Consider the following 25517-nt stretch of genomic DNA (forward strand, 5'->3'; position numbering starts at 1 on the left):
AGATAGACTGACACAGTGGCTGCAACACTGGGCTCAAACACAGCAACGATTGTGAGGACGGCACAGAACCGGGGCAGAATATCCTTCTTTTGTACACAGGGTCGCTAAGAATTCTAATCTACTGGAAGGCACCTAGTAACAACAAACCGCAGCTTCAGAACCCGGTGGGCTCCTCCTCCCAGTCCCGCTCCGATTCGCACATGCGCAGTAGCAAGTCTGTAATGTTCTAGAGCTTCACCCTCTTTATCCCTTTTCTGATTGACACTTTTTTTAATCCTCGCGCTTTCCACGGGTGAAGCTACCTGAAATTTAAATTACTTTACCTTCCCATAACTGTAGCACCTCACCCTTCAGTTTGTGGAACTTGTTTCCGAAGAAGCGTTAGGCATCCGTGACTCAGTTCTCGCGAGAAGCGACCTCTGCTCGCGGCATTTCCTTGTTTCCAGAATCCTTAGCGAGAGAACACTCATTTATCTCTCCTAGTGTTGCTGCCGCAGTTTCTTGCGGCCTCCCACGGTGTCCCAGTTGCACTTTCTCCTGGGAAAATGGCAGCCCCGGAGCAGCCACTGCCTAAGTCGAGAGGTTGCCAGAGCTCCGCTTCGTTTTCCCCGCCGCGGGGCGACCGAACCCTTCTAGTACGGCACCTGCCTGCGGAGCTGACCGCTGAGGAGAAAGAGGACTTGCTGAAGTACTTCGGCGCGCAGTCCGTCCGCGTCCTGTCAGATAAGGGGCGACTGGTAAGGGCGCGTCCCTCTCGAGCCGCTCGGGAAGGGCTTTGATTAGTGGGGAGGGGGAGCTCTGACGGAAAAAGAATTTAGAGAAGAGTGGGGAAGACGCTCTTGTGTGGTAGGGACTTATCCATCTTTCTTCTTTTATGTCAAATTATCTTGCGTTCCAAGTGAAGTTTTAATTGGCTTGAGCCTAGAATAGTCACAGCGCTGCGGAAAAGGAGCCCTGGTGGTGCAGTGGTTAAGAGCTCGGCTGCAAACCAAAAGATCGGCAGTTTGAATCCACCAGCTGCTCCTTGGAAACCCTGTGGGGCAGTTCTGTTCTGTCCTGTAGGGTCGCGATGAATCCTAATCGACTCCACGGCAACAGGTTTAGGCGAGGCATAAAAATGGAAAATAACTTACGGTAGTTATTTATATTCTCTTTTTGGACCCATCTGGAGAATCTCACAACTCTTCAGAATTTGGGAATATTTCTCTTAGCCGTAGATACCATTAGAATTGTGGAACAATTTTTTAATCGTGCATTTACAATTTTATGTTAAAATATTTTACCAAAATTGAGGAGAAATCACAATAGTCAATAATTTGAGTAAAATGAGTACAGGACTTTCTACCAGATCTTTAACCAAGGGACTCAGAAAAATTTCCTGACCTAAACCATTAGGAAGCAATAGTTTAAGACTATTAAAAGTTCCTGTACAGAAATTTACACAGTGATTTTTTCTTTATACTAGAAGATGTTTTAGATGGATTACTGTTCATTAAAGTAGTAATGGTGATGCTTTTCTACAAGATGGTCTGTGCTGGGGTGATACAGTAATGTTTTTAAAGTCTCCCCAGGTAACCCTAACATGCAACCAGAATTGAAAATCACAGCTAGAGGAAGGACCAATTTTGATCAGTGAAAGTCTTATGTATGCAAATACAAATATTCTATGTGGCTCAATTTAAGCACTCTTAATTAAATCATCTTGGCTCAGATTAGATAAAATTAGAATCTGTGCTATTATTCTAAACAAACAAACCTGTTGAAGTAGAGTTAATTCTGACTCATAGTGACCCTATAGGACAGAGTAGAACTGCACCATAGGGTTTCCAAGGAGCTGCTGGTAGATTCCAGCTGCCAACCTTTGGTTAGATGCGGAGCTCTTAACCACTGCACCCCCAGGGCTCCATCGAACTACCCCAACAAGCGTTAATAAGCATTAACAAGAACTCTTCCTTAAACACCATGATGATTTGTTTAGTTTTGACATACGCTCCTTTTCTGGTGGTTTTAGAAATATTTAAAGTTTATATTTAAAGACGGACTTCTTCCCTTGAATCTTTTTGTAAGGATAAAATACAAAGGAAAAACATACTTGGAGGAGTGATTTCTCTGTTGGTGAACACTTTTAAACTTGCAATGAGCTGTATAGAGAAAGTTTGAGATCTTTAACAGTGTCATAAATGGGAGATATTTTATACTTTTTAATAGTTTAAAGGCGGTCCTTAGTGTACAGTAGAGGTTTTTAAACTTCTGATATGTGAAGTATATGAAAAAACAAAACAAAAACAAACCCATTGCTGTCAAGTCAATCCTGACTCATAGTGACCCTATAAGACAGGGTAGAACTACCCATAAGGTTTCTAAGGAGCGGCTGGTGGATTCGAACTGCCAGCCTTTTAGTTTGCAGCCAAACTCTCAACCACTACACCACCAGGGCTCTGAAATATATGAAAGTATAGATAAATGTGGTGTGTGTATGTGTGTACACATAAGAAAAAAGCTGCATAGCTTTCATCTTGAAATCTCTGACCCAAAAAGGTTCCAGACCACTGTATACTGAAGATAATAATTGGCTAAATTACCTCAATTTTCCATCCTTTCCCATAACTTATTAATATATCAAATCACTCTCTACTAGTAAAATGTCAAACTTCTTTATTAGAAATTGAGATTATGTTAGAAATAATTTCTACCTTAATTCTTTTTCAGAAACATACAGCTTTTGCTACTTTCCCTAATGAAAAAGCAGCTATTAAGGTATGACTTTTTCTTTACTATTAACGTGATCAACAGTCTTCTATTATCCAATACTTGGTTGAAAAATGGGAGGTAATGTTAAACTGTAGTTTTTAAAAGCAAAAAGATTTATATTCCAAGAGTGTTCGACAGGCTGTGTTTGGTTTGTCAAATTGGAAAAGTCAGATCTTGCCCTAATGCTTAGGTATTTGGACATAAGAATAATAGATTAACTGTAAAGTGAATTAAAGTTGACTGGTAATGTGTATATGTAATTTAAAATAATTTCTAAAGGATGCAAAGATTAATAATTATTACAAGGCAAGATGTTTGAAGTATTAAAAGGAAAGTATATTTTTAAAAACCCTAGGGAATGAATCACAAAGAAAGTGACATTTGAGCAAGAACTTTGATGATTAGTTGGATTTTGAGAAGAAAGGGAAGGGGAGATGGGCCTACCAGGTTTAGGAAACACGTAAGTGAGGCATGGAGCTAGGTGAGTGAGGATGGAAATAGGACTTGAAAAACAGGTTAAATCTAAATTTGATGGGAGGTAGGAATTGAATTTTGTTTAGTAGGTGTTCTAAGGGCATTTGATACTTTTGAGCTGGTGAATCATATGATCACACTTGTAAAAGATGTCTGGTAGTACTTATGTGATGGATTGGATGTGGAGAAAGATTTGAGGTAGGAAGACCAAATGGAAAGCTATTGCGATGGCCAAGATAAGAGAAAGCATCTGAAGATGGCAGTAGGAAGACAGAAGAAGTAGATTTGAGACACTTAGTGGAGATTGAGTTTGTAGGTCTTGTAACTCCTGTAAATGTTGAGAGAGGGGGAAAGTTCAATATTTGTGGACTGAGTTATTGGGTTGTTAAATTAATTGGCATGAGGAGCAGGTGGAGGATTAGGACATTTACAAAGGTAGTTAATGAATTCAAATGACATCTATTAACTTTGAGGAGTCATTGGGCTATGTTTATGGAAATATTTAGTGAACAGTTAAAAGTATGGGTCTAGAGCTGAGGCAAGGTCAGGAATGGAAAGAGATTCCCAAAGGAAGAGGAGCCAGCAGAAAAGACTGGAAGGTGCAGTTAAAAAGAAAGTAGAAAACTAGAAAATTGTCATGGATGTTGTCATGGATTGAATTGTGTCCCCCAAAAAATGTGTGTAGCAACTTGGCTAGGTCATGATTCCTAGTATTGTATGATTGTGTTATCTAATGTGATGTCCTTATGTGTTGTAAACTCTACCACTATGATGAGATTATGTGTGATCTCCTCATGTGTTGTAAATTCTATCACTGTGATGAGGTTATACTGATGAGATTGACAAGATCAGTGTCTTAAGCCAATCTCTTTTGAGATATAAAAGAGAGAAGTGAGCAGAGACACATGGGAACCTCATACCACCTGAGGTTCCTGCGCAGAGAAGCTCCCAAACCAAAGGAAGATTGATGACACGGACCTTCCTCCAGAGCTGATGGAGAAAGCGTTCCCCTGGAGCTGACGCCCTGAATTTGGACTTGTAACCCACTGGACTGTGAGAGAATAAATTTCTCTTTGTGGGGCCATCCACTTGTGGTATTTCTGTTGAAGCAGCACTAGATAACTTGGACAGATGTGAACAGAAGAAAGTTTTAAGAAGATGAGATCTGACACAAAATGAAGAATGAGCCTGTTTAAAAAAAAAAAACAAAAAAACCAATTGCCATCAAGTAATTGAGACTTTTTATTGTGAAACAGTAGAAATGACCCAAATTCTCATCAATCAGGTGAAGGAATACCTCAAATAAAATTATATCTGTACCATGGGCTGTAATTGAGAATGAGGTAAGAGGATATGTATTAATGGGAAGAGATGGAATATGCAGATGAAGTCGCAAAACATGTAACCTTGGATTGCCAGAAAGCTAATAGTATACGTCTTAGTATATGCATAGAAAAAATATGGCAGAACTATACACCAAAATGTTAAAAAGTATCTATCTCAGGGTGGGATTAGAGAAGGCTTTTACATTATGCATATTTTTGTAATATATAGAGGTTTTTTTCCCCAGAAAAAATATTTTCCATAATATAGTACAAAAGTTATAAATAAATATGCTAATTGTCTTGGTTATCTAGTGCTGCTGTAACAGAAATACCAATGTGGATGGCTTTAACAGAGAGAAGTTTATTCTCTCAAAATCGAGTAGACTAAGAGTGAATTCAGGGCACCAGCTCCAGGGGAAGGCTCTCTCTCTGTCGGCTCTGGAGGAAGGTCCTTGTCATCAATCTTTCCATGGTCAAGGAGCTTCTTAGTGCGGGGACCCAAGGTCCAAAGGATGCGCTGTTCTCCTGGCTCTTGTTTGAGGTGGTATGAGGTCCCCCTGTCTCTCTGCTTACTTCTCTCTTTTATATCTCAAAAGAGATTGACTTAAAACACAGCCTAATCTTGTAGATTGAGTCCTGCCTCATTAACATAACCACCACTAATCCCACCTCTTTAACGTCATAGAGGTCGTATTTACAACACATAGGAAAATCAGATCAGATGACAAAATGATAGACAGTCACACAATACTGGGAATTGTGGCCTAGCCAAGTTCACACACATTTTTGAGGGTTACAGTTCAATCCATAACATCCCACCCTTTGGTCCCCCAAAATTCATGTCCTTGCCACAAATAAAACACATTTACCCCATCGTACCATAACAAAAGTCTTAAATCAACTCCAAGTACAAAATCCAAAAATTCCTCTTCATCCGTGAAATCTATATTACAAGTTATCTGCTTCCAGAGTACAATGGTAAAACAGGCACAAGCTAGACATTTCCGTTATAGATGGGAGAAACTGGAGGAAACGGGATAACAGACACCAGGCAACTCAGCAGAACACATTACATTAGCTCTCAAGGCTTGAAAATAATCCTCTGTTCTCTAAGACCATTTAAACAATGGCCCTGCCCTCCAGACTTTAGGTATTGGCCACACTCTCTAGACTGAGTGGAGGTCCCTCGGCCTGGGGTTCAGCTCCACCTTCCAGGCCCACTACGATGGCAACTCTGCTCTCTCAAATCTGGGGGGCCTCATTCCCCTAGTATATCTGAGTGGCAACTCCACCCTCTGAGACTGAGGCAGCTCTGCTTCCTGTGTTCCTTGTCTATTCAGCTTCTGCTTCCTGGTTCCTTGGCCTCTCGGCCCATTGGGCCTCATCACCTGCCTCTGTGCTGCTGGGGCAAGTGTTCCAAAGCTCCGTAGCTCCACTGATAAGCGCCTGGAGACACCCTACTCTGCCAGTAAACTTTGGCTGGAAGGTACTCAGCTCTCTTACTCTAGGGGTTGGCAAGCCTAGGTCTACCCATTAAGTGCCTGAAGGCACCACACTCTGCCAGGAAGTCTCCTGCCAAAGACATTCAGCTCTAACTCCATGGGTCAGCTCCAGCACTGTCTCACACTGGTCTCCTGGTTCATTTGCGACAATTTCTCTGCTGCTGCTGCTTGCCGTCTTTGCCATCTCCAGTGTAATAGCTCTCCTCATTTCCTTCTGAGTCCTCACCGGAATTGTCTTTGATTGTCCGTAATTCCACCAACAGTCTCTTCAAGGCAATCTAGGCTTTTACTATTAGGCACTTTAAAACTCTTCCAGCCTCTCTCTGTTCATGATTTCAAAACTGCTTCCACATTTTAGATACCTGTTAGAGCAGCACCCCACTCCTGGTACCAAATTCTGTCTTGGTTATCTAGTGGTGCTATAAAAGAAATACCACAAGTGGATGGCTTTAACAAAGAGAAATTTATTCTCTCACAATCTAGTAGGCTAAGAGTCCGAATTCAGGGCACCAGCTCCAGGGGAAAGCTTTCTCTGTCTGTTGGCTCTGGAGGAAGTCCTTGTCATCAATCTTCCCCTGATTTAGGAGCTTCTCAGTGCAGGAACCCCAGGTCCAAAGGACACGCTATGTTCCCAGTGCTACTTTCTTGATGGTAGGAGGTCCCCCTGTCTCTCTGCACCCTTCTCTCTCATATCTCAAAAGGGATTGATTTAAGACACAACCTAATCTTGTAGATTGAGTCCTGCCTCATTAACGTAACTGCTGCTAATCCCACCTCATTAACTTCATAGAGGTAGGATTTACAACACATAGGAAAATCACATCAGATGACAAAATGTGGACAATCACACAATACTGGGCATTGTGGCCTAGCCAAGTTTATACACATTTTTGGCTGACGCGGTTCAGTCCATAATACTAATGAAAACCACATTGTCATGGAATCAGGATTCACTTGGAGCAGAGGAATGACATAATGTAATTTATGCTAAAAACGATCATTTTGGCAGTTGCCTTGAGAATAGACTATAGGGGGGTAAGGATAGAAAAAGGGAGGGAGATCTGTTAAAAGGTTATTGTGGTAATTCAAGCCAGAGGTGATGGTTGCTTGGACCATGGTGATAGCAGTGGAGGTGGTAAGAAGTGGTTAGATTCTGGATATATTTTGGAGGTGAAAGTAAATAGGATAATCTTGGATGGGTTGGATATGGAAAATGAGAAAGAAGAGTCAAGGATGATTCTAAGGTTTTTGACTTGAGTAACTAGAAGAATGGAGTTACCATCAACTGAAATGGGGAAGGCTCCAAGTGGAGCACATTTCTGGGAAAAAGATCAGTGATTCAATTTCTGAAGTGTTGAAATTGAGATGTTTATTAAACACCTGAGGAGAGCTATATGGAGTAGTTTGGATATATACTCTTGGACTTCAGGACAGAGGTCTGGAATAAAGTTACAAATTGGTGAATTATCAGCATAGAGATGATTCTGTGCTGATTATATTTAGGTGGCTGGATTAGATCAAGAAAATGACTTTTGAAAGGACCAAGAACAGAGCTCTGGTGTACTCTAACATCAAGAGTTTGAGAAGACAATAGCAAAAGAGATTAAGGAATAGAAACAAATGAAGTAGAAGCAAACTAAGAAAGTATGGTGTCTTGAAACCAAGTGAAAAAAATCGTATTAAGGAGAGAGTGAACTATGTTAAATGCTATAATATGAAGACTGAGAGTTGACCATTGGCTTGACAATGGAGAATTTATTGTTGACTGTGAGTCGGAATCAACTCAACAGCAGCGGGTGTGATTTTTCTGACAAACAGTGTCAGTGGATTGATTGGGGCATAAACCTAACTGAAATGGGTTTGAGACAGAATGGGAAGAGAAGAATTGTAGATAGAAAGTTCATATAATTCTTAAGTCATTTTTTTTTTTTAAGATGGGAGAAATGGGAACATGTTGATATGAATGATCTAATAGATGGCAGAAAATTAACGATGTAGGTAAGAATGGCCATCTGTACAGTTCTAAAGAGTAGCTAAAGAGAGATTCTTGAATAGATGAGAGAGGATGGGATTTAGTATATAAGTCAAGCAACTGGATTGAGATAGAAACATAACTAGTAGAAGGTAGAATATGTAGATGCAGATGCTGGTATGTAGGAAGTTGTGGAAATCTGAAATTCTCATCAAGTTGCTTCAGTTTTCTCAAAGTAGGAAGCAAAGTCTTAAGCTAAAAGAATAGGAGAGGAATATTCTGAAGTTGAGAAAGTACAAAATATTCTCTTAGAGATTGGTAGAGAAAATGGACTAATAACGTAATACTTCATTGTGTGGCATCATTAAAGGCTGCCTTTAGATTTGTGTCCATGGTCATGAAGTTAAAGGAGACCAGGCAGCTTCGTTACGTGTGTTTTTATAGCCATTTTTGGCTGTGTGATTATGATGGGCTGACAGTTACATTTAGGCAGGTTTTGGTTTTGCCGAGTGTTAGGGATCAGTCTTTTAATAAGTAATAAAGACTTAGCATTCCAGGAGTGGAAATGGGTAAGAAATAGCCAAGGAAAAGGTAACACAACAGTTAACAAAAAAATGTATAAATTATTTTGCATATGGTCTCTAACACATGATTTTTGTTAGATCATCAAATCCTCATATTTTTTACTCTCTTGTTCTTCCAACCGAAGGCATTGACAAGACTCCATCAGCTGAAACTTTTAGGTCATACTTTAGTTGTTGAATTTGCAAAAGAGCAGGATCAAGTTCATTCTCTACTGTCTTCTTCAAACACTGAAAAAAAGAAAAGGTATGTAGATAGGTAGATTTTCCTAACATTTTAACATATCAGTTGTATTATTACTGGACTGTTTTCAGATTAGCAAGTAAATAATTTTCAACAGAGTAAATGATACATCTCTCTGTTGAATCTAATATATCAAAAAAATTGCTCCTGAAGTTGTTGTTATTAGCTGCTGTCAAGTCATTTCTGACTCATGGCATCCCTACGTGTACAGAGTAGAGCTGCTTCATAGGGTTTTCAAGACTGTGACCTTTCAGAAGCCGAGGCACTTCTAGGTAGGTTTGAACCACCACCCTTTCGGCTAGTAGTCAAGCCCTTAACCGTTTGTGCTACTTAGGGGCTCCTAATTGTGCTTTAATTTTAGGAACCTGAGTGTTGATTTAATATTGTTTTTGTTTTGTCGGGGGCTGTGGAGTCAGTTCTAACTCATAGTGACCCCATGTGATAGAGTAAAACTGCCCCCATAGGGTTTTCTTGGCTGTAATCTTTAAGGAAGTAGATCACCAGGCCTTTGTCCAGTGGAGCCACTGGATAGGTTCAAACAGCCAACCTTTCAGTTAGCAGCTGAGCGCTTAACTGTTGTGCCACCAGGGCTCCTTGATTTAATATTAGAAATTGATTAATGAGAAGTGGGAAGGGACTGGGCTGAAAAGTATTCAACTTTAAGTAGAGGGAAGGTAACTTGTATAAGGTCTTTGATGTGTTAGACATAGCGAGGTATCCTGAATAAGCATGTCCTTTGAAATCAGAAACTGGTACTTGATAGCCAGCTGTCCAGCTGTGACTGTTTGTAATTACATAACCTTCACAAATTTGCTTTATATCTATGGTTCTTAAAGTGTGGTCCCTGGACCAGCTGCATCACTTGGGATCTTGTTTAAAATGCAAATTCTCGGGCCTTAGCCCATCCTATTCAATTAGAAACTTGGGGCTAGGAGTGGGTAAGGCCCTAGCAGTCTGCATTTTAACAAACCCCCCAGGTAAGTTCAGGTTTTTTTTTTTTTTTTTTGGTTAGTGAGATACCATCTTCATAGGGTTGTTGTGAATCGAAAATGTGGAGTGCCCAGTGTCTCAGATAGGGAAGGTATTCAGTAAAGGTTAATTCTTACTTCCCTTTTTTTAGTTGATATTTGCTTGAGAAATGCTTGGAAGTTTTTGTGGAACTGTTGTTATAATGCCATGTTTGAGAAGATAAGTTGTCTTTTCTGTGTGCAATTTTTATACTTTATTCCTTAAGATCAACTTTGACTTTCTATTTTCCAGGTCTGATGACCCTGTGGAAGATGATAAAGAAAAGAAAGAATTTGGTTGTTTAACAATAGAAAATGGAATTGCACCAAACCATGGGTTAGCATAATTTGTTTTATGCTCTTCTTTTGATTTTGTTGTTCTGTGTGTATATGGTGCAAATAAGATAATTTTTTAAATTACATGTTAGTATATGTCTTGCCTACTTTTACTGTGTTGATTAAACATTTTGAGCTATGAGAGCTTAATTGTCACTGATACTGTTCAAACAAAGTAATCTACTAAGATGTTCAGAGTTAAAAGCGCTAATAAGAAATACCTTATTAGGAATTTTTCTTTAAACAATTTTTATTTTTGCATTTCCTTTATGCATTTTTCTTTAATGCAATAAGAAAAATAATTTTCCTTTTGAATGTACTTGAGTCTTCTAGGAACAAAGTAAATGAACGAGTATTGCATCATTTGAGCAATTTTATATGTCATCAGATTACCTGAAATGAATTATGGCTATGAAACAGTTATTAAAACATTATAGCCTTTCCATCTCGGGTCTTAAAAGCTTGCCGGTGGCCATCTAAGATGCATCAATTGGTCCCAACCACCTAGAATAAAGGAGAATGAAGAACACCAAAGACACAGGAAAGTATTAGCCCAAGAAACAGAAAGGGCCACGTAAACCAGAGACTTCATCAACCTGAGACCAGAAGAGCTAGATGGTGCCCAGCTACCACCAATAACCGCCCTGACGGAGAACACAGCAGAGAGTCCCTGATGGAGCTGGAGAAAGGTGGGGTGCAGAACTCAAATTCTAGTAAGAAGACCAGACGTAATGGTCTGATTGAGACTGGAGGAACCCCAGAAAGCGTGGCCCCTAGATTCTCTATCAGCCCAGAACTAAAACAGTTTGGGAGGCCAACTCTTCAGACAGGGATTGGACTGGACTGTGGGACATAAAGTGATACTCGTGAGGAGTGAGCCTCTTAGCTCAAGTAGATAACAAGAGACTAAATGGGGAGCTTCTGTCCAGAGGTGAGGTAGGAAGGCAGAGAGGGTTAGGAGCTGGTTGAATGGAATGGGGAATCGGGTGGAAAGGAGGAGTGTGTTGTCACAGTATGGGGAGAGCAATTAGAGTCACATAACAAAGTATGTGTAAATTTTTGTATGGGAAAAAATATTAAAAAAAAAATTATAGCCTTTCAGCACTGTGGCCACAGCCATGAATATGCTGTGGCATCAGAAAAGACTTGCCTCCAGTGAGTGTCCTCTGCTATGGCAAGAAGAAAGTCTGATTAAACTCAGTGATACCAGTGAAATCACCAGTGCTGACTCCCATCAGCAGATCTGGAAACTAATCAAAGATGGGTAATTAATTATCCACAAGATTGTAACTGTCCATTCCTAGGCTCTATGCCAGAAAAACAACTTGGCCCTCTGGAAGGGCAGGCATATGGGCATAGGTGAGCAAAAGGGTACTTTCAATGTTCAAATCCCCAAGAAGGTATCTTGAATAGGAGGATGAGAATTCTACACTGGCTGCTCAGAAGATACCGTGAATCTAAGAAGATGTATCGCATGTATTATAGCCAGTACCTGAAGGTGAAGGAGAACTTGTTCAAGAAAACACCAATTCTCATGCAACACATCCACCAGCTGAGGTCAGACAAGGCCCACAGGAAGCTCTTAGCTGGCCAGGCTGAGACCCACAGGTCTACAACCAAGGAAGTATGCAAGTGCCATGATGAGTGGCTCCAGGCCACAGAGGAGCAACTGTCCAAGGAGGAAGAGATCAAGAAATAAAGTTCCCCCTCTCATGTCTGTTCATAGTGGCCTCGGCAGTTTTATAGACCAGTCATTCAATAAAGCAAGCTTTTATCTGCCTGCCTAAAAAACAAAAGCACAATAATAAGCATTTTAAATGTTTTTCTTTTAGGCTGAGTTTTCCTCTAAATTCATGCCTCAAGTATATGTATCCACCACCTTCAAGCACAATCCTAGCAAACATAGTAAATGCCTTGGCAAGCGTGCCTAAGTTCTATGTGCAGGTAAGTAGAATAAAACTTGTTTTCCTGAAATTAAATGCTTGATAGATTGTTTTCCGTAGTAATTCTCATACTTATTCATAATAGTATCAGATTAGTTCCAGAAATGCAGTGATATTATAATATTTTAAAGTTAAGAAAATACTACTACTTTCAAGTCAGTTGCTACTATAATCTATAATAATAATGGATACTAATAAACACAAGCTAATGGGAAAATACAATTTTTGGTAATTCTTTGTCAGTGTATGATACACCTTTACATAGAATTCTTAAAGGAGAAGACATAATGGTATCATACCAAGTGCATGGTGATAAATATGCTTTGAAATACAAAAGATAGATGATGTCTGTTTTCTTTATTGTTCTTTGCTGTTTAATAATTTCACAATAATAAGGGAAAAGTATTTAAAAACATTTAAGTAGATTTTACATTGCAATAGTTAGTAGTAGGAATAACTGTAGAATTCACAAACGTTTTAGGAAGGCTAATCTTCTGAGCCCCGCTGGCAGAGTGGTTAAGCACTTGGCTGCTAAACAAAAGGTCAGCAGTCCAAACCCACCAGCTACTCTGTGGGAGAAACATGTGACAGTCTGCTTCCATAAGATTATAGCCTTGGAAACCCCACGAGGCAGTTCTTCTCTGTCCTATAGGGTTGCTATGAGTTGGAATAGACCCGACGGCAGTGGGTTTTTAATAAGAGATGTGCCAGTGCATTGTTTTAGCCCTGTTCTGGAATTATAAAGGCAAGAGATGGGCTTTCTTATGCAGTAAATTAATCAATAATGTTATTGTAGTGAAGTTTTTAGTGCATAAAATGTAAGATGTAAGTTTAACCATTTTATACTATATGATTTTAAATATTTTATTACTTTAAGGTGCTTCATCTTATGAATAAAATGAATTTGCCCACACCTTTTGGACCAATTACTGCACGACCTCCGTTGGTAAGAAAGCTCATACAATTTTCAAGATGTAAAATTTCTCTTCCTGAGTGGGATTATTGAGGCTAAAATATACAAGTGTTATTCCATCAATCTATGATGTACATTGAAAACAAGGAACAAATATAAACTTAATAATAGTGAAGTAGAGAACTGAGAGATGGGAGAGCTAGAACACGAAAGAGATGCTTTTGGCAATAGAGGCCATCGTCACTTCTGCGTATATTGTTGAGTTCTTTAATCCAGAACAACTTGCCATCCTATAATTACACTTAACTAATTTAATTATCTAAAATTTCCATTGTTCTGGTTTTATTGCAAGTAGTTTCATTTGTAGAAGACAAATAAGGTTATTAGTATTTTCTTAGAATTTACTATGTGAATGTATCAGTAATTTAGATAGTATACTGTTCCTGCTCTTGAATAATTTTTACTATTTAGTTATTATTTTACTGTAGTACTCTTAATACATTTATAAATAATAGCAATGAGAAATGATTTTGAATGCTAACATATAAACAGAAGAAAATTTGCTTTAAGAGGTTGGCTGCTTTTCTAACGTAGATCTTGTTGGCTTTATGATTCTTCTTTGTAACCCCCTAGAATTTGCCCAATGCCTAGCACATTGCAGGGGTATTAGCTAAGGCTATGCTAGCTGCTGTTAACAGATAAACCTCAAATTCTTAGTTGCTTAACATAGTACAAGTTATTATGTCAAGTTCATTCCAAAAGTAGGGCAGGGGGCTGTCTTCAACATATGCTTGTCTAGATTCATGAGCACTATCCCAGGAAGGATGGGAGGATTATATGTGTGGGTTTTTTAATGTTCACATTTCCATTGGTTAGAACTCAGTTAGTTACATGGCTGGAAGTAAATACAAGGGAGTTTTGAAAATTTAGTCCAGCTGGGTGCTAAGGCAAATGAAATAAGTTTTATGATCAACTGGCAGTTTGCCACAGCAGGTGTTCCTTAAATATGTGAAAGAGTATCACGGGGTAGAGAAAAATGAGAATCAAGAGTCTGAATGAAAATGGTTTGTCTTTTCTGTAAAAATCATAGATCTCCGTAGTATTTTTGTTTTGTTCTTTTATTTAGTATGAAGACTATATGCCGTTGCATGCACCTCTTCCACCTGCATCTCCTCAGCCACCTGAGGAACCTCCTTTGCCAGATGAGGATGAGGAATTATCTAGTAAAGAATCAGAGTATGAAAGCAGTGATGATGAGGACCGGCAGAGGTTTGTAATGTCAAATAATATTTGTTTAGGTTTGTCAAATGGTATTTGTTAGATTCCAAGAAACATAGATGTAGGATAGGGACTCTGTTGCTCTTCTTAAATTTTGCATACATAATCTATCCTCATTATTTGCAGATTATGTATTTACGAATTCACCCACTTGCTAAAATTTATATATACCCCTAAAATTAATACTTGGCAGCTCTTTTGTGATCATTCGCAGATATGTTCAGAGTGGCAAAAAACTTGAGTTGTCCAGTGCGTACGTGGTTGAACAAGACTGGTTTGGTGTTCTCTGCTTCAGTGTGCCTGGTAAATTTATAGAATATAACTACTGTAAATAATGAGAACCAACTATAATTCTTCATAATTTGGGGTCATTAGAATTTGTCCATCTCTAGCCCCCCAATCCCTCAAGCATATTTAGTGGTTATAGGTTAACGAAGACCTGACAACAGATATCAGGACCTAAGGAAAAATTGCTGGATTATGCATAATATTTTTAGATTGATGTTTATGATGTTATAAAATATTTATATTTTGACAGCTTATCCCCCTGGACTTTATTTATTCAAAATGATTTCTACGGTAATTCTGTAGGACTTTATGTAAAACTCTTTGTAGTTTGCAGGTGAATAATTGTTTTTATTGGTTGTTCTTGACCATCTATATATATTTTGCTTAAAGATTCTGACAAAGAGCAATTATACCTTGCTAATAATGTCCAGGCATATAATCCACAGCATAGCTTAGAACGGAAGCTGGCAAACATTTTCTGTAAAGGGCCAGATAGTAAATATTTTTTATTTTGTGGGCCACTAGTCTCTGGCACTAATAGCTCGTCTGTTGTAGCACAAAAGCAGCCATAGACAATACCTAAGTGAATGGGTGTGAGTATGTTCCAAGAAAACTTTATTTGCAAAAATAGGCAGCTGGCCACATTTGATCATTGGGCTGTAGTTTGCCAACCCCTAGCCTGGAAGACTGGTATGGGTAAATGGTGATGGGAATCTTGGGTAACTATGCACAGAAGACATCCAGTAGAGATGGGATGGTTGACATGAGTCAGAACCCAAGCAGAAACTGTGGGTAGCATATTCAAATAACCAGCAATTTGACTACTATCAAGTTAGTGACCTCTTATGTAGTAGCTCAATATATTCTCTTTCTAGGGAGAGCATTAAAATCAAAGTGTAAGTGGGACCGAAACTACAGAATGGGGGTGAATAGACATATCTATCTCAAATAGAGACATTTAGGGAAGCTGGTGGTTACTACCTGATAGAAGATAATTTTATCTTGTTGCTAAATAAAGAAGAGTATAGAGTGTTGCTTTGGGTTAATTAATTAACCCCTATGAACTTTCTTTATAGAAATGCTATATGTAAACCAGCCCAAACCTCGTGGGTTTTTTTGGTTATTACAGGTTTCCATTTAGGGACATAGTGTGGAATTCTGCCAGTAATTCACCTTGAATCACAAGAACAAAGCCTTTGCTTGAACCAATTTCTGGTTTCATGTTTCTCACATATTTTACATTCTTCTCTATTATCTTCTGAAATGTAAAAATAATAATAACCCATTGCCATCAAGTCAGTTCTAACTTATAGCAACCCTATAGGACAGAGTAGAACTGCCCCATAGTGTTTCCAAGGAGCCGCTGGTGGATTCGAACCGTGGACCTTTTGGTTAGCAGCTGAGCTCTCAACCACTATGCCACCAGGGCTCCATATAATAATAATAATGGTACATATTCACTTATTCAACAAATACTGATTATCTAATATACGCAAGTCACTGTTCTAGAAGCTTGGTATATTATGGGCGAACAATTTACAAATATAGATATTTGTTTTATATAACTGAATTCTTAAAAATTTTGGCAAACTGTGGTTGTAAGAGACTAAAAGTTTACAGCATGTTTTCATTTTTCCCCACTTAGAGAAAAAAATGTTCAAGAGTTATTTTAACCATACCTCCTCTACCCAGATTTTGTTGTATTCGTTTTGCTTTCCAGTTTCACAAATGTAACCATGGGGCAATCTAGCTATGACTAGTAGATTTTGAGCTGCTCTGTGGAAACACTGTGCCTGATTGTGGAAGATACAGAAATGCCTAGACAATATCTATTCTTAATATTAAATATTAAATAATAGAGTTCAGCTGTGAAGAAGGTATCAATCATCACTCCTTAAGTGTTACTTATAAGTTTCCTCAGAGTATAGTATTTGGAAACTTTGTTCTCAAGTAGTTTAAATTATCTTGCTTATACTAACAATTATGGAAACGCTGGTGGCGTAGTGGTTAAGAGTTTGGCTTCTAACCAAAAGGTCAGCAGTTCAAATTCACCAGGCACTCCTTGGAAACCCTATGGGGCAGTTCTACTCTGTCCTGTAAGGTCACTATGAGTTGAAATTGCCTCGACGGCAATGAGTGGTTTGGTTTGGTTTTGGTATACTGACAATTATGCACAAAATGCTTTTAAAGAAAGAAAAATACTTCAGTCCAGCCTCACTTTAATAATTAGAATATGAGTCAAAAGAATTCTATTGTATATGATCTTTTAAATATCAATCAAGCAAAGAATGAATTTACATAGATTTATTAATGTATTCTCTTCAACCATTTAACATAAAGTTCAGGGATTTTATTTGGGAAACTAATGTTTATCATGAAACATATCTTTAAAAATTGCTAAGTTGTAATTAAGTAAATTCCTGATTCCTTCAAGATAACATGACAGTTGAACAAGGAGATTTTGAACTTGAGTGTTTATCAAATTGATTACATCTTAATCGATAGTTTGGTTGTTATATTTTTGCCACACAAATCATTTTATAGATTATCTTAAAAGCCTAAATACAAATTTAAGCTTAACAGAAACAACTATGTTTTCTAGATAAGTAAATCTTTTTACCTTCCCTCTCCCCGACATAGAATGACCAAACTAATGGAACTAGCAAATCTTCAGCCCAAAAGACCAAAAACAATAAAGCAACGCCATGTGAGGAAAAAGCGAAAAATAAAGGATATGTTAAATATACCTTCATCTGCTTCACACAGGTATTTTGTTGTGGATTATGAATAAGGGTTGTTTGTATGTACTTTGTCTACTTGTTTAACACACATCATTCTTCAATCTGGCTTTTGTTTCCTGTCCCTCTCCTTGGTTCACCAGTCACTTCCTATTTGCCAAATTTAGAAGTATTTATAATTCTCTCACAGTTGACCAGTTTTTTATAATATTGACTGTCCCAGGTCTCAAAATTGTTCACCCTTAATTTTATATTACCTTTTTCTTTTTATCTCCCACCTTACTGCCTGCTTATCTGTCTGTCTCTATTCCAATTTTATGACCTCTTCTTCATGTCTCTTCCTTTAAAGTATTTGGTTCCATATGCTTGTGTCCATGATCACCTGTTGATATATTTATATTGTCTTCTATGTTGATCTCATTCATTTTTATGGTTTCAGCTAGCATATTTTTACGCAAATAACGCATGCCTTCTATGTGTGGTTGCCAATCACGCCCTCCGCCCATGAGGTATTTTTGTAAGCGTGCTGTGGTGACTTTTTTTACAGTAACGTAAAAAAAAATTGGCATAGTGGTGCTTATGAAAATAACTTGTGGGGGGCCAGGGCGTGATGGGCAAACAAACATAGAAGGTGTGTGTTATGTGTGTAAAAATATGGTATTGCAGTCAACGAATACCATATCTCCTGAGACCCAAAATCATCATTCCCAGCGTCCTATTTGCATACTCAATGTCTTGTAGGCAGTTAAAATATTCTCCAAAACAAAACTTATGTATTTTCCTCTCACCATCTATTTCTCCTCCTGCATTCATAGTTTTGATAGTGGCATCACCAATGCGTTTATATGAAATTGCATTAATTACTCCTAACTCCACTCCCTAATGTCAAACGTGTTCTGACTTCAAAGAACCCATCAAGTAAAATTTGTAAATCCTAGTTTGGCACACAGGACCCACCAGAGTACTTTTTAGGATCTGTATTTCAATATAAATTGAAATATTTAATATTTATTGGATGGTAAAGTCTTCTGCTAAACACTGTGTGATTTGGAGCATACTTCCAAAGCTTAATGGCATCTTTTTAAACCATGAGTTAATAGTCTTATGGACAAAAAAACCAAACATGCAGATGATTATTGCAATAACAATTAAAATAGTGGCACAAGAAAAAGATATAAAGTAATAACTATAGGAATTTGAGAAAAAAGAGGTCACAGCCAGTTGAGAAATCTGGGAAGGTTATAAGAAGTAGGAGACATTTGAGCTGACCCTTGAAGGATAAGAGGCAAAAATCAGTAGAGAATGGATATCCAATGTGAAGGGAAAAGTATAAATAAAGTTTCAGATGTAGCAAAGTTTGGTGAGTAGGAATAGAAATGATGAAAGGGAAAGCTAGAAAGATGTGGAGAGATTTGCCTTAAATGTTATGCTATTGTTAAGTGCTGTCGAGTCAGTTTTGACTCATAGCAACCCTAAGTACAACAGAACTAAACACTGCCCGGTCCTGTGCTATCCTCACAATTGTTATGCTTGAGCCCACTGTTGCAGCCACTGTGCCAGTCCATCTCGTTGAGGGTCTTCCACATTTTTCCTGACCCTCTAGTTTACCAAGTGTGATGTCCTTCTCCAGGGACTGATCCCTGCTGGTAATATATCCAAAGTACATGAGATGAAGTCTTGCCATCCCTGCTTCTCAGGAGCATTCTGGCTGTACTTCTTCCAAGACGGATTTGTTTATTCTTCTGGCAGTCCATGGTATATTCAATATTCTTCACCAGCACCATTATTCAGAGGCATCAATGTTAGCAAAATGTTATGCTAGAGAGTTTGAATTTATTGAGGGAGCCATTGAAATGACATTGACATTAAAAAAAAAAGAAGAAGAAGAAGAACAATTCCTTTTGGACTATGTTGTATTATAATAAACTTCGCAAGGAATAAGCAGTGTTCCTGAGAGACTGGGCCATAGGTATGCAAGAGTTTCATTAGAGATAAGTTAACTGTCAACTGTGTCTTAAACATTTTGTTGTAGTAAAGAAATTACCAATGCAGTGATACTCATTTTAAATGTATTTTGTTTGAAATGGATTATTCTTTTTCCCCTTTCATTGGTTATGTATGACATTTTACTATTTTAACATGTTTTATTTTGAAATTATGGCAAAAATTTTATTTGTTCATTCACCAAGCAATTCTGTGTATTTTAACATCTTAATCAGATAAAAATGACCATAAAATACAATTTTAATTCATTTAGTTTTTCTGTAAGGTAAATTTCCCTTTAAATTGTCAAGTAACTTCGTAAATTAAGAATTTTGTTAAAATTATGTCTTTTCTATTTTTACAAGAATGAGCTGTAATCTTTGTATTTTATTTCACTTTAAGTATAAATACTATGTACTTTTTAGCCCACCTATGTCTGTCTTGACACCACAGACGCATGCTTTTAATTTCTGTAGCATTGCTGACCACTGACTTAAAGTGGTCTCTATAAAACCTAGAAATCTAATGGGAAACACATTAAAAAGAAACGGATAAAACTAATTTTAATAATGTGCTTTATTTAACCCAATACATCCAAAATATTGTTTTATTCTGTAGTCAGTATAAAAAATTATTGGAATATTTTATATTCTTTTTTGTACTAAGTTTTCATAATCTGGTGTGTATTTTGTATTTACCAAAAAAACCCCAAACCCATTGCTGTCGAGTCGATTCTGACTCACAGCAACTCTATAGGGCAGAGTAGAACTGCCCTATAGAGTTTCCATGGAGTGGCTGGTGGATTTGAACAACTGACTTTTGGTTAGCAGTTGAGCTCTTACCCACTGAGCCACCAGACACATTTAATTTGCAATAGCCACATTTCAAGTACTCATTAGCAACATGTGACTGATGGCTACTTATTGTACAGCATAGTTCTATAGTATATAAAATATAGTGCATAGAAACACATTTATTTTAAAAAATGAACTTTTTGCATATTGTTAAATATCCTGGGATTTACAATTAATAGTCGAGTTCTGTCTCTGCCCTTTTCTGAGTGACTTTATGCAGATTACTTAATATTCCTAAACTTCATCTTATCGGGAGACAGGAATTTAATAGTACCCATATTGGAGCTTTGTTAGGGTTTATTGAAGTATTAAATGTAAGTTACTTTGTCTAATGCCTTTAGCATAGTGAGTGCTTTATCAGTGTTAGTTTTAAAGTAAATGCAAAATTAGTTTTTCTCAGGATTTTGCTTATTTGCTGTTATAAACCAATGCTGTGATTGTTTTTAAACAGTAATTTACATCCAGTGCTGTTACCTTCAGATGTATTTGACCAACCACAACCTGTAGGTAATAAAAAAATTGAATTCCATATATCTACTGGCATGCCAGCGACGTTTAAGAAAGATTTAGAGAAGGAACAAAATTGTGAGGAACAAAATTATGGTAAGGATATTCAAATTAGTTCATATACTACGTAAAAATTCTTTTCAGTTAGTTTTTTGTGTTAGAATTAAGTTTTATGTACAATGAATTTTAGTATATATGATCTGTATTTAAAATATGGAATAGATTTTTCCTCAATATCATTAAATAATACCCATTTTCAACTTTTATATAACTAAAATTGATGCTAGATAACAAGACTACCATTGCTACTTTTGGTAGCAATGAACTCTAGTGTGAAATTTAGTATGTTTTTTGCTGATGTTTACACTAAAAAATATGATGTAAGAGTTTTTTATATTGGTTTAATTTTTTATTGCATGTTTTATATGATAGCCTATGATTTTATTAGTATAATTGTATTATTGGTTAGGAAGTAATCAGCCTGACTATCCTGTGAGTTGTGGATTTCATGTATTTTTTCTTTTTTTTAATCCAAAAAGCATGGAAGATTATTTACCGAAGATACTATCCTTAAATTTTAAGACTATATGTTGAAATTATAGGTTTCTTTTTCTGCTTATCTTAGGCATTGATTTGATATTATATTACCATTTCTTTGTTCTTTAAATCTTCTTTTTAATTTCAGAAATAATATAAGCTTATATAAAATGTAATCAAAACAGACCATGTAAGGAAAAAACAAAGTTGACACCCAAAACCGTAGTCATCCCTCATCCCACTACCTATAGGCTTACTGTTAATAACTTGGCGTATGTGTGTACATGTGTGTGAGTGTATATCCGTCCAGATCTTATTGTATACATGTATAAACACATTCTGTTTTCAATTTTTTTTTTTTAATGGGCACCATGATAAAAACAGAGTGTTCATTGTTCACTCAATAACAACTGTTGGAAGCTAATTATATAGCAGGCTTTATGCTAGGCCTAGGGGATAAGCTAGACATGGCCTCTCATCTTTGAAGATTAAAGTGTTGTGTGGGGATAGCTAACTATGCCAGAACATAAAAATACATACTTTACTTGGCTGCATAGTACTCCATAGTATAGTTATATCAGTCTTTATTTAATCATGCCCTATTAAAAGAAGTTGAGGTTGTTTCCATTTTTTTACTATTACAGAAAATACTGGAGTATACATCTTTGTACATATAACTTTGAGCACTTGTGTGAATATAGGATAGAATTCTAGTAAGTATTGCAAATATAGTGAGTGAAAAACTATAAATGGTTTTAATTCCTGTCTCTGATGATTAGTGAGAATGCATTGCCTTTTCAGTAACTCCTATTTGTTTTAATACTTTTCTAGTTGTAAGTTTTTCTTATAGCTAGTCACCCTTGTACACAATTTTTTGTTTTTTTAAACTTAATTTACGCAAAGACTTATACCTATATGAGGGGAACAGACATCCTATTCTACATCAGTATCAAAGTAGTAATGTTGAAGTAATAGTAGAAGTTTTAAAAGTGTTTCCTGTTATTGCTGCCTGTGGGCCACAGGAGTTCTGTTTGTACAATCGTTTTTCTACATTATGAAGAGATTACTATAATGCTAAATATTAGCAGCATGTTAGTTACATCCTTTTCACAGCTTTTTGCCATCCTAGCATCCCTTAGAGTTTATTTCCTTTTTAGGTAATATAACTAGAATGTTTCCAGTAAATATTTATCATTCCCAATCCTCTCTCCCAAGCCAGTTTAATTCTTGCTGATGATAAAGTTCATGGTATGTGTTGCTATCTAATACTGAAAATTTACCATCTTTTTTAATTTTTCTAGATCAATTTAAATATACAAATACCTGTTTTTCTTTACTTCTTATAAAATTGGGATTAGGATTGGCCTTTTTTTTTTTTTTAGTTTTTTTAATGAATAATGTTTAGCAACTCCAAATGGAAGCGTCTTATTTTATGATGTTTATTCCTTCCAGTTAATTTGCTCATCTTAATATTTTAATAATCTTTGAGAAGGTTGAAAATTGTTTTCACAATATTCTATTACAAAGTCTTCATGATAACCCAGTGCATAAATAATAGTGAATAACCATGTCTCGTTAGAATGATAATTATGTATTTAATTAATTGTACATTTCTTTTGTTCACATAATTATTAATAATTTAGAATGGTTGGGCTAAACAAAATACTGATTATTGCCCCTCGAACACACACACATGCACACATCTGCCCACAGAACATTTTCATCAGATGCCTCAAACTAAATATATTGAAATTAAAGTCATTTTTTTCCCATTGTGTAGGACCTCGAAATGATACGACAAAGCAACCATTAGGTTTTCTAGGTATTTTCTTTGGTTGCTTTTATTCTGTAGTGACAGAGTTGAGTAGCCATGACAGAAACCGTATGGCCTGCAAACCCTAACATATTTACTATTTGGGCCTTCACGGAAAATGTTTGCCTACAGCTGTTCTACAGCATTGAGAAAAACACCAAAGAATTTTGGTACCAAAGATACCGTAAATAAAATTGAAGTTTAAAAAAAGAAAATATTTTGATTGGAAGGATTTTTAATGGCTAATGTTAATGTTGAACTCTTAGATTTACCTGATGCTGAAGTTGATACATCTAATGTAGGATTTGGAAAAATCTTCCCAGCACCTAATCTGAACATCACAGAGGAGATGAAAGAAGACTCTGATGAAATGCCGTCAGAATTTATCTCTAGAAAGGAGTTGAAAAAGGGCAGAATTTCTAGAGAAGGTAATTTCATAAAATAATCTAGTAGTTTATTTTACATTTCTTTGTACACTTTGTATAAAAACAAAACAAATCCTTTCATGTTATTTATCTTAATTTAAAGCACATACTACATATCTCCCCAGTTAATGTTTTTGATTACCTCTGTTGGTTATACTTCATAGAAGGAAGGTACCTCTGAGTACAATGTTTCAGTCAGTATTTTTATGGGAAAATTTTTGTTTCAATTCCTGGAACTTTTATATGGCATTTTAAACAAATCAGTGTGTCCCAACATCTGGAGTTAGATATTCCAGATACAGTTGATAGACCATCACAATATTGTATCTGTGATGCACACAAAACAGTTGTTTATTTAAAAACCAATTATTTGATGGTCAGTAATCTGTGTTTAAGGATTTTATAGCCAATGTGATAGTTTTTACTACTAGAGAAATTTTGCTATATTAATATATTTTAGGAAAATATTTCAGGTTTTAGATGGATATAACAAATGGGAAATAGACTTCCAGGTAGCATTTTTGCAGAGAACATCTAGTTGTTAGGAACAGACTAGTGACATTAATGGGAGGAGTTTGTAGAGGGGACAAGTTCACAGGCCACTGTTTGACTGAAATGCCTGATTATTGTTATTTAGCACTTCATTCTTATATTTGAATGTGGAGGAAGCTGGTAGTTTGGTAAGTTCACTTTAAGCAAAGCAAATATACAGATGATTAATAAATATGAATTTGTTGCAGTCTCTTTAATAAAGTAACCCATTTTAAAGGACCTTTGATAGTTGATACTTCATTGGACAAATTTTAGTTGTTCTAGATGCCTAAATATTTTAAAACAAAAGTTACGTTTTTTTCACGTAATTTTTGGTAAGAGACTTAACGTCACTACTAATTTCTGTAGTTTTAACATTTTAATAATGCTTAATTTATCTACCTAATAGTTTTATTTGAACGTTGTTACAGGTTTTTGTTTTTTTTTTAAGAATTGGTGAAAAAGTCTTAATTTTATATTCTTACGTTTTGTTTTGTGTTTTTTTAAATAAGAAATGGAAACACTATCGATTTTCAGAAGTTATGAACCTGGTGAACCAAACTGTAGAATTTATGTGAAGAATTTAGCTAAACATGTTCAAGAAAAGGTAAGTTGAAATTCATAACTTGATTTATTATTTTACTTTTTATTTTTCCTGAATTTCCTTATTTTTCTTTTTCCTTTTGAAATTCTAGGACCTTAAATTTATTTTTGGAAGATATGTTGACTTTTCATCAGAAACAGAACGGATAATGTAAGTAATAGTCATAACCTCAAATTGTACTTTGTCCATCTCTATTACAAATTTACCCCTCAATCCCCGTCCTCCCGGCCACCAGCGAACATTTTCCTTTTAGAGATAAAGACTATGAAGAAGTTGATCTTTTCTGTTACATACTTTAAGACGTCCAGAGCGGGGATCAGCAAACTTTTTCTGTAAATGGCCACATGGTAAAAAATTAATATTTTTATTTATTACCAGCTATACGGTGTCTGTTGCAACTGCTCAATTCTGTCATAGTATGGAAGTAGCCATAAACAATATGTAAACGAATACTCATGGCTATGTTTCAGTAAAACTTTATTTATAGAAACAGGCCAAGTGCTGAATTCAGCCTGATCGCTTCTCTAGAGCAGTGGTTTAACCTGCATAAGAATTATCTGGAGAGCTTATTAAAAACAGTTTCGTGGGCCTATCCACCCAAGTTTCAGGTTTTCTAGATTGGAATAAAAAAGAAGAAGAAGAAAAAAAACTCGTTGCCATTGAGTCGATTCCAACTCATGGCAACCCTGTAGGACAAAGTAGAACTGCCCTGTGAGTTAAGATAAATGGTGATGGAATAATTTGGAAAAGGATAGTGAGAATATCAGCACCACTGGAAGAATGTAATTGATGTCACTAAATCGTACATTTAGAAACTTTTGAAATGGTGTAACTTTGGCTGTGTGTATTTTCAGCAAAAGAAAGGTCCTCCAAGGTCGAGAAGGGAGAGTGTTGACATGTTGTGGGGTTGT

At 36.6% G+C, this 25517-nt stretch overlaps 1 protein-coding gene and 1 pseudogene across 5 annotated transcripts in view; both read left to right on the plus strand.

The window, feature by feature from the left end:
• The first annotated feature begins 240 nt into the window (after positions 1 to 240).
• RNPC3 (RNA binding region (RNP1, RRM) containing 3) overlaps positions 241 to 25517 on the plus strand; it is a 33361-nt gene continuing 8084 nt past the window's right edge. For all 5 annotated transcript variants that reach the window (XR_002825539.1, XR_002825541.1, XR_002825540.1 and 2 more), the window contains exons 1-12: positions 241 to 737; positions 2710 to 2757; positions 8734 to 8852; positions 10110 to 10193; positions 12025 to 12136; positions 13013 to 13081; positions 14175 to 14317; positions 17255 to 17380; positions 20641 to 20792; positions 23313 to 23474; positions 24515 to 24609; positions 24698 to 24756. Coding sequence is in view for 2 of the 5 variants with exons in the window: in XM_023740004.1 (XP_023595772.1) it covers positions 546 to 737; positions 2710 to 2757; positions 8734 to 8852; positions 10110 to 10193; positions 12025 to 12136; positions 13013 to 13081; positions 14175 to 14317; positions 17255 to 17380; positions 20641 to 20792; positions 23313 to 23474; positions 24515 to 24609; positions 24698 to 24756 (1361 nt within the window). In the remaining 3 variants the exon portion in view is untranslated. The remainder of the gene's footprint in view (positions 738 to 2709; positions 2758 to 8733; positions 8853 to 10109; positions 10194 to 12024; positions 12137 to 13012; positions 13082 to 14174; positions 14318 to 17254; positions 17381 to 20640; positions 20793 to 23312; positions 23475 to 24514; positions 24610 to 24697; positions 24757 to 25517) is intronic.
• On the plus strand, positions 11209 to 12001 carry LOC101347457 (60S ribosomal protein L19 pseudogene; annotated as a pseudogene).

Source organism: Trichechus manatus, unplaced genomic scaffold (genome assembly GCF_000243295.1).
Source record: "Trichechus manatus latirostris isolate Lorelei unplaced genomic scaffold, TriManLat1.0 scaffold00144, whole genome shotgun sequence".
Lineage (NCBI taxonomy): Eukaryota > Metazoa > Chordata > Mammalia > Sirenia > Trichechidae > Trichechus > Trichechus manatus.